At 50.3% G+C, this 16,379-nt stretch overlaps 1 protein-coding gene across 3 annotated transcripts; it reads right to left on the reverse strand.

Moving 5' to 3' along the window:
* Positions 1-1,584: 1,584 nt before the first annotated feature.
* Positions 1,585-12,306, reverse strand: PCARE (photoreceptor cilium actin regulator). 3 transcript variants are annotated; one of them, XM_086700282.1, is made up of 3 exons: positions 8,245-12,306; positions 3,007-3,178; positions 1,585-2,374 (listed from the first exon to the last, which is right to left on the reverse strand). In XM_086700282.1, the coding sequence occupies exons 1-3, from the start codon at positions 11,973-11,975 to the stop codon at positions 2,285-2,287; spliced, it is 3,993 nt and encodes a 1,330-aa protein (XP_086556408.1). In that variant the 5' UTR covers positions 11,976-12,306; the 3' UTR covers positions 1,585-2,284. The 3 variants fall into 3 exon arrangements, with proteins under 3 accessions (XP_086556408.1, XP_086556407.1, XP_025783192.2); XM_086700281.1 differs by having other exon boundaries at positions 2,356-3,181; XM_025927407.2 differs by having other exon boundaries at positions 2,356-3,178; positions 8,245-12,305.
* Positions 12,307-16,379: the final 4,073 nt, after the last annotated feature.

A 16,379-nucleotide genomic window follows, 5' to 3' on the forward strand; every position in this document is an offset into this window, starting at 1 on the left:
GACAAAACAAAACAGACCCTGCTCTCCCTTCTCCTTTGAGGACAAGAAGTGGATTGGGCTCAGCAAGGACGAGGTTCTTGGGTGGAGGTGAGAGTGACCCATCTGAGAAGTTGTGGGATTGCGCTTGTCCCTCATGGCCACCAGCAGTGTGCTTTCTAAGGCAGAACCGTAGATGTCGGTTTGAGTAAAGGCCCGGTCTCGAGGAGGGTTGAAACTGAGCTGAAGCCACATAAGTTGCCTGCTGTGGTAGATTTAATTTCTTTTGTACAATGTCTAATTCACCTATAATTTGGGCTAAGTCTGGTGGTTGGGATGGTAGCCAAAAAACCACCTCTGTGACCCATCTGCTCCTGTGCCGGCTCGGCACTGCTTCACCTTTGACCTTTATTGCCTCCCAGCCACTTGGCATTGACAACCCCTTCCCTACCACAGGGAAAGCTGACTTGGGATTCTTGAAGCCTTTGGGTCCTGGGCCAACACAATGGTCTATGCCAACTAATTGTCTATGCTACCTGGGCCTGGAGGCCTCTCACTACATCACATATGGGGATATGTGACAGGAGCCTGGCATTGTCCTGGTACAAGCAGGTGCTCAGTAAATGTGGAGGGATGAAGAGGAGTCCTGAACTGCTCCAGGGCTGACAGCAGGAATCCTAGAAGCCCAGTACTCCTCCATTGCTGCCTTCATATAGGAAGGGTGAGTGTCAGCTGCTGCTTGGGGGAGGGGGCAGCCTCTCTCAGAGAGCCTCCTGCCAGGCACACTCATGGAGGTTCATTCCAGACCTTTCTACCAGCCACCCACACCTAGCTTTCATTGCTGCAGCTGGGTGCACTTGGCCCCCACCTACAGACTCAAACGAACCCAAACCTCTAAGAGGCGGCCCTTTAAGAGAGAGCTTGGCCTCACTTCCTCCTCCTGTGGATGTGACTCCCACTTCCTGTCCTGGTTCCAGGAACTAGACTTTTTATCGTCTCTGTGATTACACTCCTACATTGTATCACAATTTCATTGATGGGGTCCCTGTCCAGTCTCCCTTCATTTCGGTTTCTGCTGTGTTTCTTCAGCCCCCTGGAAGCCTGCCCCTCAACCCCAGCCCAGCGCAGCGTGTGCTTTCTGACAGTCCCTCCCTGAAGCTGTTTACCAGTGAGCTGCATCTCCCGCCCAGCTTGCTTCCCCTGCACTCAGGCCGGTGCCCAGCCTACCCAGGGCCCACAGCCTCGGTCCCCCTGTGCCTGGCCTGCCCAGGTAAGGAGAGTGGCCAACTCTGTAGCAGGGAAGTTTCTTAAACCTGGCTGCTTTCACACACTTACACTCCCTCCCATTTCCTGTGGCCCACGCAGTTCCCCAGGTCCACCCACCCACTCACCCTGCACGTAGCCCTGCCCACAACCAGCCCTGCCCCTGCCTGAGCTCTGCTCTGACAGCACAGATAACCAGCAGCCGTGAGCATCCAGCTGGGTGTGCACAGGCATTTCCCAATAGAGGGGTGGGTTGTGGCCCCTCTTGGTGGTTTAATCAACTAATCCTTGGGTGCCTTTGAAGAGATTATCCTCATCACCCCTATTTTAATAACTGGACAAGTGAAGATGAATTCGTTTACTTGGAGTCACGGCCTGTCCCTGGGGGAGGTAGCTGTAGCCCCAGGGCCCAGTTTAACACGTTCTTGAGTCATGATCTATTTCAACAAGAAAGGACTTGAAGTCTATAATTTTCCCAAACTTAAAAAATCGGCTTTGCAGCAGATCTGGAGGATTGCCCCTTAGCTGTACCCCGTGGGCGAGAATTCTTGTCTTTAGACAACCCACTGAGCCTGCACTGAATCACCCAATTATGGCAAATTCTTTTCTAAATAGAAAGCCCTCTACAGCCACCGATGGAAAAATTCCAGATCTGCAGCAGATATCTAGTGCATGGGCAGAGGCAGGGTTTTGGCATGGCCAGTCGTTCTTCGTTTCCATCTCAGATCCAGCAGAAGTTGTGCAGATGATTTGCAGATGAATAATGTTGGCCAAGAAGCCCCTGGGGGAGACTGGCGTGCGTGCGCGAGCGTGCGTGTGTGTACCCTCTGGAACCCCAGCCCCTTTGGGGCACAGAGAACAGGCTGTGTGTTTGCAAGGCTTGGTTGTACCCACCCAGCTTGAGAGGCATGTGGATGCGTAGGGCAGAGCATGTGAGACACTCCTCTGAGACACAATCTGAGGCCGCTCAGCTCAAGTGGGCTGGGAGCTTTGTGTTGAGGGCTTTGGGTCTGTGCTTGGGAGGGAGGAGAGAAGGGTGTGTGTCTTAATTCCACCTTGGTCTTCCTATCTCTGAAGCAATCGGTTTCCAAACAAAGCCCTCAGTGGTGACTTGAATGCTGTGCCACTGTTTAATCTTTAAAAAAACAAACAAACACCCAAACTTTCCAACCCTTTGTACAACTAGACATGCTTTGGGCAGATGGAGTAATGGAAGAGTCATGGGCAATGAAATGGAACGAAAAGCAAAGAGATTCTGGTGCCAGGAACACCTCTTTGATTTTTGCTGTATTCTCTTCCTAGCTGTGTGACCTCAGGCAAGACACTGTTGGGGTGGGGCTGTAGGGGCGCTTTGGTTTTCTTTATCTGCAAATAGGGAGGATGCTATCTGCTTCCTTCTTTGTTGTGAGGATTAATTGATTCCATGAAACTAACCCAGGTAAGACCCCTGGCCCATCCAGCGTGCGATAAATACCTTCCCCCCCCTGAGTTAAGGCAGTACTTGAAGGATTGAAGAGTGTCTTTGTGGGGGTCTAAAGTTATAGTTAACTTTTGAGCCCCAAGGCAAACCAGAATCTGGGACTGAAAGTGGCGAATGTTTAGAATTTAGCAGACTCTCTGGGCAGTGTACTTTCCAGATCTTTCTAGGACACCTCAATAGGAGTTTGGTTGGTCCACCATCTATGGGGCAGTCTGCTGCTTGGCTGTCACCCATATTCTGGGATGACTGGCATCAGTGTGACCCTGTTGGTTGGCTTGTCAGGCTACTTCCTTCTCTTGAGGCTTGTCCTGGGCGCAGCTGGCTCTGGCCTCCCGCTGCAGCCCGTGGCCCAACACGCAGAGCTCTGGGGGAGATGCATCCAAGCCAGAACCCTTTAGTTCCGGGGCACAGGGGCTGCTCCATGGCTCAGTGTCCTTTTTGGGGCTCTCCTCACTGCTGCTGCTGGGAAAAAGGACAAATGTAGATCAAGAACTCCTCTGTTGTTCCTTCTGCAACCTGCCCCCCCGCCCCCGCCTCAATCCCTATTCTGCCTCTCTCTGTCCTTCTGTCTCTCTCTCCCACAGGCCTGTGGCCCCTTGTTGTCAGACCTCTGCCCTCCTGCATCAGGTTTGCCTGGCTGGTGCTGTCCTGTGTGCACCTGCTGTGGTAGGGCACCGTGGGAACCCAGCCCCTGGTGTCTGTGCTGACAGGTTGAGTCCTGTTCTTCTTCTGATGCCCAGGATCCTGCTGCTCTGAACAAAGCAGCTCCCTCGGGAACTCTGGGAGCTGGGCCTTTATTTTGTTTTTGTTTTTAAAGCACTTCTTGTTTAATAAAGGGTTAGGCTTAGCTCGTTGAATTGAAAGCAACGCCAACAATAACAGCAAAAAAAAAAAAAAAAAAAAAAAACAACCAAAAAACTCACCACACCCTGCTTCACTCAGCTGCCACCCTTTTCCTGAATGGAGTAAAATGGAAAGTGCTTGGCCCAGGCCTGGCATCTGGCTAGAATAGAGCTTTCCAGCCACTGAATGACACAGTGACAGGGGGTCTGGGTGGAGAGGGACAGCCAGTGTGCACTGGGAGTGTAGAATGGAGAATGATCACCAACATGGAGCAAGCTTGGGCTGGAAAGGGGACTGGCTCAGGGGCACCTGGGAGGCTCAGTCGGTTAAGCGTCTGACTTCAGCTCAGGTCATGATCTCATGGTTCGTGAGTTTAAGCCCTGCGTCCAGCTCTGTGCTGACAGCTCAGAGCCTGGAGTCTGCTTTGGATTCTGTGCCTCCCTCTCTCTCTGCCTCTCCTCTGCTCACAGTCTGTCTGTCTCTCTCTCTCAAAAATAAATAAGCATTAAACAAATTTTTTTTAAAGAAAGGGGACTGGCTCGGAAAGTTGCACTGGCTGTGTGCTGGCGGGCTAACCTCGTAGTTACTGCTTGGAGGTTGGAGTCTGGCTGTTTGGGTTCAATTCCTGCACTTACTAGCAGTGTGCCCTGTAGCATATTAATCTCTCTGATTCCCAGTTCTCTTCTTTGTAAAATGGAGATAATAACAGTACCCATCTCATAGGGCACTCAAAGGTATCAGTATTGGATAAAGTATGATATAGTCGTAGCATATTAACCAGCACATGATAAGTGCTCAATAAATGGCCAGCTGTCATTCTGGTGCTGCCACTTTATAGCATGAACGAGAAGTCTTACCTGGAAGGGATACTAGGGACCACCCTGTCATATGACAGGTAGGCACCTGAGGGCCAAAGTCCCTCAATCAGTCACCTCAGGTTCAGGACTGGACCCAGCTCCTCACATGCACAGACCAGAAGGTCTTTCTCTCTGCCCGTGACAGCAGGTTCTTGACTCTTCCGGGAGCTTCATTACACAGCATGTTTAGCTCTATGTGTTTAGGCTTACATGAGATGTCAAACCAGTGGAGGGCAAGTCTGAGTTTGGATCCTAATGGGATCAAGGTGGCAGGAAGGTGGGGTGGGGTGGAGTGGGCACTAAGATTGGCACCAATGTGATTTTTCGGCAGTGAGAGTCTCACTGTGTTCTGCAGAGCCAACCTCATCCAGGTTGGCCTCTGGCCCCATGACCGGTCCCTGCCTGACCAAGTGTGATTTTGTGTGCAGGACCAGCTCCCATCTTACTGACTTCTCCCGGTGCCTCTTCTGGAGCAGGGGAAGCCAGATGTAGGATGCACTTCATCCATGACCCTGTGCTGCTCCCCAATGGGGTAGCTGGCAGGAATGGGAGGGGCTTTCCCGGAGATAGGCTGTGGTGGGTAGTGTCGGTGGAGGTGACAAATGACTTTGTCCTAGAACTGCGTCTTCCCCAACCCCAACCAGGTTCCACATCTGTGTGAGGCTCAGGCTAGGAGGCAGATTTTCCTGGTTGCCACAACATAGCTGTGGTTCTACCTGGTCCCAGGACAGCTGGGGAGGCAGGCTGCCCAGCCACTGCCCTGTTGGTCAGTTGGTAGGTAGCCTGATCCAGGAAATAGGGTCGGGGAGGGTTTAAGTTGCAGAGAGCCCCTGCCGGGGGTGGTCCAGTCCAAGCAGAGACGAAAAGCACTGCATTTAGGGGAGAAAGCCTGGACCCTTCTTGAACGCTCACAATGCCCCAGCAGGCTAAGACCTAGAGACGGCACCCCCACCAGGGGATTCAAAACATAAATAACAGTTGGAGCTCAGTAACGGAGCTTCCTGGGTAAGCCTCCAAGGACTGTTCCCAACCCCCTGGGTCCCAAGATTGGGAGGATAAACATCATCATTTTTTCTATAAGAGGGGCTTGTGCCCGGCCTGGATGACGAAAAGCAGGTCAATGCCAGATGCAGGCCAGTTTATCCTGCACGCCTGCCTCTGCTGCAAGATGTGTGGGGTGTGGTTCATCCCTGCCAGTCCCTGCTTGCGGAAACAGCCCGTCCTGAGTCTTTCAGGCTCTCTGGGGCTGGCTTGTTGGCTAGTTGCTCGATCTTGGGAAATTATGCCTAGTTCCTCGGTATGGTTTCCCATATGCAGGAGGGCAGGAACAAAGGCAGCTGCAGAGGGTGAAACCACTCAGTGCTTTTATAGCTGGAGTACTTCTCCTCCCAGATGCCAACTTGACAGGGGCGGAGGTGTGGAGGGACTGGGGAATGAGCATTTTCCCCTCACATCCACCACGTGCTCATAGGCTCACAGTTTGGAGGGGCTGAGAGGTGTGGTCTTAGCAGGAGGCAGGGGAAGGAGTGTGAGCCATTATTGTGACCTTCCACGTGACCTTGGGAAGGCGCCTGTTCACGGATCCTCCTTTCTTTCAAGCTGCAAGCACTTCTCTCCGCCCCCACCACCCCATCTCCCCAAGTATTGAGATTCAGGACATAAAACAACCTTTTAGCCTGCCCTATTCCGACGAGAAGCCTGAGAGAAGGGCATTATTTTCTTCTTGAACAATTTTATGTTACTTTAGTATTGCTCCTGCTGTTTTAAAATGTTAGTGTTTTTAATTAATGCCATTTTATTGTCCCTGTTCTCTCAAGCTCTTCTCCTGAAGGGCACAGTTTTAGAAATGTAATATCTGAATAAGTGGCTAGAGTGAGGAGTGATGCATTAACATTTATAGAGGTTCTTAGATGAAAAGCACCGTGCTGTAGGAAGCTCATTTTAGATTTAAGAAAAGAGCAGTATTACATTAAGATTCTTGCAAAAATAATCAATATTTCATTTCTTTCAAGTGGCTGGGGAAGTTTATATAACTATAATAATGCACAACTTTCCCTAGATAACATCTTTATTTAAAATTGACTGCCGAGGACTTTGTAAAAAATTACCATTCATGCCTCAACAGATTGTGAAGTCTGTAACGCGCATCACTCTGGCAGAAATACACTGCTGATTGACGCAGTGGTGGGCGTTTTGAAGATAGAAAGGACCGTGCTGGTTGAGCTTCGTCTGATCTGATATCAAGACACATTGATAAGAGTTCTTCTCTAATAGGTCTCAGATAGACAGATTTCTTCCCATGCCACATCCTGGAAAAGATGCATGTCCCCATGCACTCCGTCCACTTGGGCATATGTGCCTTTCCTTCTGTGTGCAGGTAGTGGTGCAGTGTGACTCATGGCCCGTCGCAGCCTCGTGCCCAGGCCTGCCCACATGGCCGGGCCAATGACATGCAAGCCAGCTGCCCTCACCGGAAAAGCACACATGAACTCAGTCTGCTGAGGGTAGAGATGGCAGTCCTTCCACCCGGTTCTGGTACTCAGCGCCCATGAAGAGTCTTGCTCTTGCCCCAGACAACTCTGAACAGGGAGGTAGAGGTGAGGCTAGAACAGAGGAGGAGTGGAGGCAGGCTTTTGGGGGCATGGGGAAGCCAAACATTTCTATCACACACATCCAGGACGAGCCATCTCAAGGCATGTCCTCTGGGTGTCTCTGAGACAGTTTTGAGGGGGGGAAATCTCTGAGGTCAAAACTATTTTCATAATAATATCAAGATGTTATTTGCCTTTTCCACTCATTCTTCCGTGAATGTAGAGTGGAGTTTTCCAGTCTACATGACGTGTCATATCACACCAGATGGACTGCAGAAGCAGATTTGAGAATTCCACCATCTTTCCGTGAGGCCAGACATGAAGGGATTTGCAAAAATATAAGACAATGCCACCCTTTTTGCTCAAAAACATTTTTTTTTGTAGAAAATATACCTACTTTTTATGTTAACATATAATGGGGTCATTTAAAAATGGATTCATAAACATTTTAAACATTTCTCAATTTTAATTTATAATACAGTAAAAAGTGATAGATACGACCCACCTATATGAAGGTTCTTTTGGGGTCTCTCTAATTCTTGAGAGTTTAAAGGGGTCCCAGGACAAGGAAGTTTGAGGGCCTCCCACATAGATATTGGTCAACTTTAGTAAACTAGAAACTACAGTAATGAGAACGCTGGTTCCAGACAGGGTGACAGTGTTTCAATGGAGGGTGTAGGGGCATAGGAAGTCACTTCATCTACGTTTCCCTAAGTGCAAAATAAAGGGGGTGTGTGTGTGCTTGGATTAATGTGATTATTTAAATTTTTTTTTGTTAAATGTTTTTTAATGTTTATTATTTATTTTTGAGACAGAGACAGAGCATGAGCAGAGGAGGGTTAGAGAGAGAGAGAGAGAGAGAGAGAGAATATCTGAGGCAGACGCCAGGCTCTGAACTGGATGCAGGGCCCAAACCCATGAACCGTGAGATCATGACCTGAACCGAAGTCGGACGCTTAACCAACTGAGCCACCCAGCCACCCCTAAACTGTATTTTTCACACAGCAGAACTTCTTTCAATTAAAATCTTTCTTGGGAACTTGAAATGAGTGACAGATGAAGGCACAGCTGCTCGAGGAAGGGGTGGGTGGCAGGAGGCTGGATATCCCCCAGCCCCCTTTTCCAACTGCCTCTTCCCTTGGAGCACCGTTGGAAAACTACTGACCCAGATGATCCCAAGGACCCAAGGCTCTACTCTGATTACCACAGGGCCGGGGCCCACGACCTTCCTTACCTGCTCCTGCTGAGTGGGGATTCACAAGCGTTGCTGGTGGCACCGGGGACAGGCAGCGGGAGGCGGAGACCTGGCCGGCGGTCAGAAGCTGTCCTCCTGACGAAAGGCTGAGGGTTGAGGGCACACAGGGCCATGCCCCGCTGTGAGCCCGCCCTCGGCCGTGGCCCTGAGCTGCTCCTCCAGCATCCTGCGGGGGTCCCACGAGGGCCCCCGGCTTCAGGTGGCAGCGATGGTGGGGTGAGCGGGTGGGTGGTTGAAGGTGGCAGCGCAGCTTCAAACAGAGAGGAGGTGGCTGGACAGAATATGGAACACGTGTTCCCAGACACTTTGGCTGTGGCTGCCCGATTGTTCTCAGAACCTCTTGTTTCCTGTCCCTCAGTAGGGGACACTGGGGGGGATGGGGAGGCGCCAGAGGAAAGGGAACTTGCTTCTGTGTGCTGGGTCGGGGGGCTGGAGGCCTTGTGACGTGTGGGTGGGCTCGCGGGGGGAGGGCTGGGCGGCTTGTGCTGCCGTGTTGCTGGGGAAGCTACTTTCTTCGTTGTTGGGGGGCTTAGCACCTTGGGGCTCACCGGAGGGCTGACAGGTGGGCTGGAGGAGCCATGCACAGAAGGAGCACTTGGCCGGGCAGGTCTGTGAGAGGAGGGCTGCCTCCTGACTGCTCGGGGTGTCCAGTATCCCCTTGAGGGAGAGGCCTTCCTGACCAGCAGGGCGCTTCTCTCCTGGCTCGGTCTTGGGGCCTCAGGAGAATGTGGCCCCCGTGTTGGCCTGGCCAGGCTGGGTCCCAAGGTCCTGTTGTGCCCAGATGTGTGGCTGGAGTGGTGCCAGGGGATGGCCTTCTGGGGATGCTTGGACAGGCTGGCAGCCTTGTCTGCAGGTGCCTGACTCGGAGCCCCGCTGCCCTCCACCTCTGGGTTTCTGCTGGTTGCTGGCAGGTGGTTAAGGTCCCAGGTGAGCTTTTTGGTGCCGCAGCCGCTCTTGCTGCCCCCTGGCCCTGTGCTGTGGGGTCTGGTGGGGGCAGTCGTGCTCCTGCTGGGTAGCAGGTCAGTGGGGCTCATGGAGGCTCTTAGCTTTGGGGAAGCCCACGTTCTCCGGGCAGGGTCAGCCCCTCCCGGCCCTGGCACATGGGTCTCCTTGGAGGAGCTCCCTGCTGGCTTGCTGCTTTCTGGGGGCTCCAGAGAGATGAAGGATTTGTCCATCAGGACTTCCAGAGGCGGTGGAGGGAGATGCTCTGGGTCCTCCTCTGTTTCACAGTTGAAATTGAAATCCTCACTCTTGGATGCTTCTGCTGTGAGCACAGGGGGAAAAATAGGAGGTGGGGGCCTCCAGTCTGGCCCCACCTGGAGGGGGTCTCTGCTTGCTGCTGGAGAAATTTGTGGCTTTGGATACAAAGGGGCAAGCCCCCTGTAAATGGGAAATCTGGGAGGCATGATGGGGACCCCCCATTTCCTGAGGCAGGGGTTTGGCCCAGAGTCCTTGGAATCCCCCAGTGTTCTCAGACTCTTAGTGGGACTGAAAGTTTCAATGAGTTTCTTGACCGATGTTCTGGTGGGGCAGCCCCTGACATTCCAGTCCATGGCTCCTGGAGCCTCACTGGCCCTCTCACCCGACGCAATGGCCACCGGAAGCCCCTCAGCTCTCCGCCACCAGGGCTGTTCACTCTCAGGGCGGGGACCGCATTTCGGCAAGATGCTTTTGTCCTGACTTGGCAAAATGCTGAAGTTCTTGGTGAGAGAGGCCTTCAGCTTGCTGATGGTGTTGCTCGGGGTGACCCTGCAGTTGTCGGGCCTCAGAGCCGCTGCTCTGGGCTGCGGGACCTGCCCCGCGCTCTGCCCCTGCTGTCGTGCGCCCAGGGCGTAAAATGCCTCCAGCCTCTGGCTGAGGTCTCTCTGGACCCTCCGCAGCTCCTGGAGGGTGGGGTCCTCGGCCTGGCTCTTCAGACAGCCCTCTGACTGGGACCTCCTCTGCCTCACAGGGGCCCTCCTGCTGCCACTGGCTGTGCTGGGTCTTGGTGGGACCGCCGTCCTCCTGTCCTCCTCCTCAGGCCAGTCCTGGGGCCCCGAGGGCACAGGGACAAACTTGATCCTTTCGCTGATTGCTTCCTTCATCTTCAGAATCATTTCCTGGGCTTGGGGGCTCCTAAGCCTCCTGGGGTGTGGCTGAAACAGGCTTTCCGGGCTACCAGGTGAAGACCGTGGCCTTGGTTGGGAAGAATTTTCCCGCCATGCACAGGGACTCATGCTGCTCGCTTGGTCTTCCTCCTCCTCTGGGCTACTGTCCTCACCTTCACTGAGGGAAGACGTGCCCATCAACCTGGGGCCTTTAGAAAAACGTGCTTCCCTGGAGATCCCAATCCCAAGGGAGTCACGCCAAGTGCTTTTGGCCATCCCCAGGGGGCTGGAGGTAGTGTTTCTTGGGCCCGTGCTGGAGGGGCATGGGCCACCAGCCCCACCCTGTGCCTCTGGCTGAACCTTCGCCATAGGAGGTCTCGAGAGCGGGCAGTCCTGGGGTCGGTCTGAATCCATCTGGAAAGGACTTTGCTGCCAGGTGTGTCCTGAGAGCCTGGCTTCCGGTGTGGCTGGAAACGCTGGTTTCCATTCCGCGGGCTCCGGCACTGAGTCCCAGCTGGCTTGCTTGCCCAGCTTGTCGGCCAGCTGCACAGACTCATTGTCAGCACCGATGCCACTGTCCTCGGAGCACAAGGGCAGACCCTGCATCCCAGGGTCGCTGTGGCCACTCACCAAGCTCTCCAGTTGCCCCAGAGCCCGCAGGAGACATTCATCCACACCCCTCTTTGTGCTCAGCTTCTTTCCCACGTGGCTCGCAGTGGCATGGAGGTAACTGCTGGAGCTCTCCAGGAAGCTGCCGGTGAGTGAGGCCACCATGCCCCTGAGCACCAGCAGCTTGCTGACTGTGTGCTGCAGAAGCTGTGGTAGGAGGTCCGGCTGCTCCTGGGGCTCTCCTTTCCTCAATGGCCACGCCAGATCCTCCCTAACTTCTTGGAGGAGCACTTCTCCATCCTTGGAGATCTCCCCCAAGAGCCGGTTGACCTCATCAAAGCACAGCAGCAGGAAGCTGACCATGGGCTGGAGCAGCTCTTGGGTCTGGGTGGCCTGATGGGTGATGCACAGAATTGCTTCATATTTGGAGAGGCTGGAGTGGAGGTAGGTATAGGCATGCTGGTGAGCTTTCACCAGGGGCTCGGGGAAGTCCACTTTGCCCTGAGGCTCGTGAGCAGGAATGCTGTTTTGGCAGCAATGGCCCTGTTGGCCACATGTGTGGCATCTCAGCATCCTTTCCTGGGTGTTACTTTCTTCACTGGCTTCCCCAGAGGAGGCTGCCCCTGGTGACCCGTGGGAGCTCTGTGTCTTGGACGGAATGTCCTTAGCCGTGCGGCTTTGTGATTTGCCCAGGTGGGATTGGGAGGTTTTGGCTTTGGGGGGCAGTCCTTCCATATCTTTCCCTTTGCCTGCAGTGGGATCTCTTGGGAGCTGACAAAGACCTTCAGCCGAGCTTTGGGTCTGGGAACTTGAATGCTCCTGTGCCAGCCTCTGTCCCTGGGACAAGCCTCCCCCAGAGTCATAGCAGGTGGAGGTGGGAAGCAGCGAAGGGGTAGAGCATCTTTCACTGCCCCCCTGACGTCCCGGCAAAATTGCTTTGGGCTTTTTAAAAAACTGGATGCCACTCTTAGCGACGCTATTAACAAGGTCATTGTGGGAAGGTGTGCACCCCATGATTTCAGCTTGTAGTCATCTCCCCGCCCCCCCAACACTCTTCACAGTTTGCAGAGAATCAAATTTGAAATAGGAGGAACAAAAGCGAGCCTTACTAATCTGTCCGGGCAATTTCCAGGCCAGAATCCTCTGAAGTCCATGGTGCCGGGTCCTTGGAATCAGTTTTCTTTAGTTCCTTGGCCCCACCATGAAGAGGTGGTGGTGCCTGTTGTCTTGTTGTTCTAATCTTGAACCCTCTGCTGTTAGTGAGCAACAGGGCAATTCTGAAGGACCCCAGTCTCAGGGATTATGGGCCTGCTTCAGCCCCGGTCCTGACAGATGTGCATGGCAAGTGGAACTTTAAGCCTATTAGGTTAATCATGCCCTAGCCAGTCAGCACTCCCAGTGTGTTCTAATATAGAACTTCTCAGCATTTGCTATCTTGGGAAGCGGATTATTTTTGCACGTGCTTATGCTTTTAATTCTGTTCAGACGCCTGCCATATGAAACCTAGAGAAATGAGCCATAATTGCAAAAAGCTCTGGAAGAGACACATTTGTGGAAGAGAAGGGAGGGCTCGCCAGCTACAGATCCTGGCAGAGAAGTGACCTTCACAGTTTAATAAGGGCAAGGCAGTGGAGTGTGCTCCATCCAGCCTGCTATTATCAAGGAGACCCCAAAACACACAATAGACAGTAATTGAGGCAATACATTGTTGTTCGTGTGGCTTATAAAAATACCACGGCTCTAGTGCTAGAGAACTTCTCTAAATAAGACAGTGAATAAAGAAGGCAGGGTGGCTTTCCTTTACACTGGAAAAGTGAGTCTGATAGCAGGGAAGAAGGCTTCCCCGATTTGGAGGGGAAAGCAGAGAAACGCGCTGCCATATAGAGCTCAAGGCTGGTCCCCATGGAGCAGAGGGGCTCCAGGAGGTAATGCTGTCAAAGAAAGAGGCTTTTAATTAAATCTTTCTCATAGGAAAATGAGCCAGCCCTGGGCAGTGGGGAGCGATTTGGTCATTAGGAGTAGAACATAAGGGAAAAGTATCTTTTCCTTTTTAAGCACAGCTTCTAGGCAGTCTTAATATGGAGCTCTTGTCCATAGTGAAGGGTAGCAGCCGCCCATCTTAAAACTCCTCTTGAACTTTTTAAAACCGTCAGTAGTCTAGAGCAAGTAGAGAGGCTTGAGGCTTAGGTTTAAATCCTGCTCCTTTCAGCTGGGGAAGCTTCCAAACTTAATTAACTTCCTTGAGACAGAGCTCATCTTTGGAATGGGGATAATGGTACCTACTTTGTGGAGGTGTTGTAGGCATTAAGTCAGTTAATGCTTTATAAGTGCTTGGTGCAGCGCCTGGCCAGTGGTAAATTAGAAAGAGAGAAAGAAAGAGGTAAAGAAAGAAAGAAAGAGAGAAAGAGAAGGAAGGAAGGAAGAAAATGAGGGAAGGAAAGAAAGAAAAAGAAAGAAACAGAAGAAAGAAAGAACAAAAGAAAGAAAGAAAGAAAAAAGAAGAAAGAACAAAAGAAAGAAAGAAAGAAAGAAAGAAAGAAAGAAAGAAAGAAAGAAAGAAAGAAAAAAGAAAGAACAAAAAGAAAGAAAGAAAGAAAGAAAGAAAGAAAGAAAGAAAAAAGAAAGAACAAAAAGAAAGAAAGAAAGAAAGAAAGGAAGAAAGAAAGAAAGAAAAGAACAAGGATTCCTTACTCCTTTTCCCCTGGCATCTTACCCACTTATGAAAATAAAAGTCATAAGAAAATTCATTAATTTGTCCAGGACCAAGTCCCAATCCTTTCCTGAATCATCTGGAAATAACTGCCTACTGGTAGGCTTCCGGCCCCCACATCTGGGTTTTTGGCCATTCTGTGTGTGCAGAATGGCCCTTTGCTCAGCACACTGCCACCTCAGGATTTTCCCAAGGCCTCATTGTGTCGTTTCCCTGCTCTTAAATGCACAATTCCCACCATCTGCAATAGGAAGAGGGCCTTTTATTTAACCATTTCTCATTTCTGGACATTTTGCTGGTGGCCAATTTTGTATTTTCCTAATAGAGAAAAAAAAGATGGCGTTGAGCATCTCCTACAGTTGCTGAGATTGGAGTTGATATTCTGGCTTTACAGTTTTCATTTTTTCTTATAGAGCCCCATACAGCCAGTGGAAACACTACCGTGGGTGTCAGGATGCTTTCGGAACCAGAAGGCACGTGTAAACACCTCCTGTGCCGTGAGCAGGCTGGAAACGGACTACCGGGGCTGCTGGCAGAGCCTGAGCCTGTCACGGCCCTGGGCCCCAGGGTGCGTAATTAATAAAGTTATCTGATCTGTTTGTTTGCTGCAGAACTCAAGGGAAACACAAAGCTGTGACTCAGTGCCTGGGGGCGAGCTGTGTTAGGCATCAAGAAGTTGTTTCATTTGTCACAGCACTGGGCTGGCTCAGTAAACAAGTATGCCATGTGGGAAAATTCTTCTTTCTTCCATTTAACAGAGTGGAAAGCTCATCTGAAGGGTTCTTCGTGTACATTCTTCATTCTTCTCCTCTAGGGATTTGGGGCCCTGGTCAAATCATCTTTATGAAAACCTTTGATCTAAGTGGCTAAAATTATTTCCAAACCAATGACCAAAATAAAAGTATTTGCCTGCAGGGTCAGCTGTCAGATAGCTCTGTACCTTGTAGAATGGTTTTCTTGACTATTCCAAATAATTGAAGAAGTTCTTTATTCATTGCCACTCATTTTTCATTAAGACTAATTTTGTTTTTCTTTCTTTTCAATTGCGTTTGCTTTAAATGAAAAAAAAATTACTTTGAATACTGTTGAGTAATTTGAGTAGAAATGTAAGATGACCCACCTACTCTGGAAAATTGTTTCACAGTTAAACATATACCCACTTTATGACCCATAAATTCCACTCCTAAGAATTTACCCAGGAGTATTGGATGCATAGGTCCTCAAAAGGGACCAGTACAAGAATATCCCTATTAGCTTTACTCATAATAACCTCAAGTTGGAAATAATCCAAAAATCTGTCAATAGAGAAATAAATAAATCGGGCATAATTGTACAATGGAGTCCTTCCCAGCCATAAAAGGAACAACCTATTGAAACATGTAACAATATAACTTTAAAAATTATTATGCTGAGTGAAAGAAGCCAGACATAAAGGAGTGTATGCAGCATGGTTCTGTTTATATAAAGTTCCATAACATGCAAAGCAATGTAATCAATCCCTGGCAGAACAACTATACTTTTCAGCGACATCTCTTTACCATGGAAGGGGAGCCCCAATTTTTGGTGGCCAAGGAGTCTCTTCAGCCACACCTATGTTTCCAAGTGAGGAAACAGAGGCTGAAAAAGTTTAGATAATTTGTTCAATCCCTATAATTAGCATATAGCTGATGTGGGATTTGGACCCTGGTCTCTCTGGTTCCAAAGCCGGTGTTATTCCTACTACATGTTTTTGGATGAGATATCTGCATTTCAAGCTCCACTTGGGATTGGTGGTTCATCTCGTGTTGGACTTTTCAGTCATATGCTCAGATTCTGGCCCCCAGGAGGAGGCTTGCAGGAGTCGACAACAGGTAACTTCAGATTTGCTATGTGGCCCAAAGAAGTCCTCCAGGCTGCCCTTCCAAACCTTCTCTGTCTCTGACTATTCCTTTGGATTGATGACTTGGGTGGATGGTCACTGATTTTAATTTTGTCCCTGGGTGGGGACTTTCAGATAACCCCTACCTCTAAATTCTAGATCCCGCAGGAAATCCCATGTTCCACCACCTCTGAACTCTGCCCAGACTCTGGGTCTCTGTCCCTCAGCTGGTTCACCTCCTAGGACGCTAGCTAACCAGAGTGCTGGCTGGGGGCAGGGAATTAAATATATAAAATAACTTCATATTAACTTCTGATTAAAGTTGCTACCAGAGGAAGACAGTGTCGGACTTCTATTCTTAGAGACATTTTAAAGTAAGAGGTGTTGATTTCAGCCAAAATGTTCTCATTTCATAAGCATGCTTGCATTTCACAAGGATTGTAATTTTTATTTTTGCTTATTACCTTCCCCTCTTTTCTTCTACCTGTATATATACTTTGCACAGCTGCTAATCGTATTGTACATGCCATTATATTATCTTCGTTCACTAAAAACACATTATAAACATTTTCCGCGTTACTCTGTTTCAAAGCACTTAACGTGAAAAACTGTGTTGTATATAATCAAGTCAATAACCTCTTACTTTAAGAGAAAGATAAATAGCAGAGTCCCTAGGTATAAATCACAGCACAATTTTGAATTTGCTAACTCTTCTTCCTCCATGCAGGTGTTTCTCAGAGAGAATACCATCACAGAGATGCATATAGACATAACCACACACCTGCCCTGTGGTGTAGGTAGATGGAGAAGAGGGTGATCAAATGTACAGGGTGTGTCTGAGAAGCCCATG

The sequence above is a fragment of the Puma concolor genome, chromosome A3 (assembly GCF_028749965.1).
Source record: "Puma concolor isolate L17-30 chromosome A3, mPumCon1.1.hap2, whole genome shotgun sequence".
Taxonomy (NCBI): Eukaryota; Metazoa; Chordata; class Mammalia; order Carnivora; family Felidae; genus Puma; species Puma concolor.

Excerpts from the sequence above, each read along its gene's own strand:
- PCARE (XM_086700282.1), bottom strand. The coding sequence starts at position 11,975 with ATGGGGTGCACACCTTCCCACAATGACCTTGTTAATAGCGTCGCTAAG. Across the intron at positions 3,179-8,244 it reads TCCCCACTCAGCAGGAGCAG|CAGCAGTGAGGAGAGCCCCA; the intron begins GTAAGGAAGGTC and ends TTTTCCCAGCAG. Across the intron at positions 2,375-3,006 it reads ACAAGCCTCAAGAGAAGGAA|ATTAAACAGTGGCACAGCAT; the intron begins GTAGCCTGACAA and ends GTTTTTTTAAAG.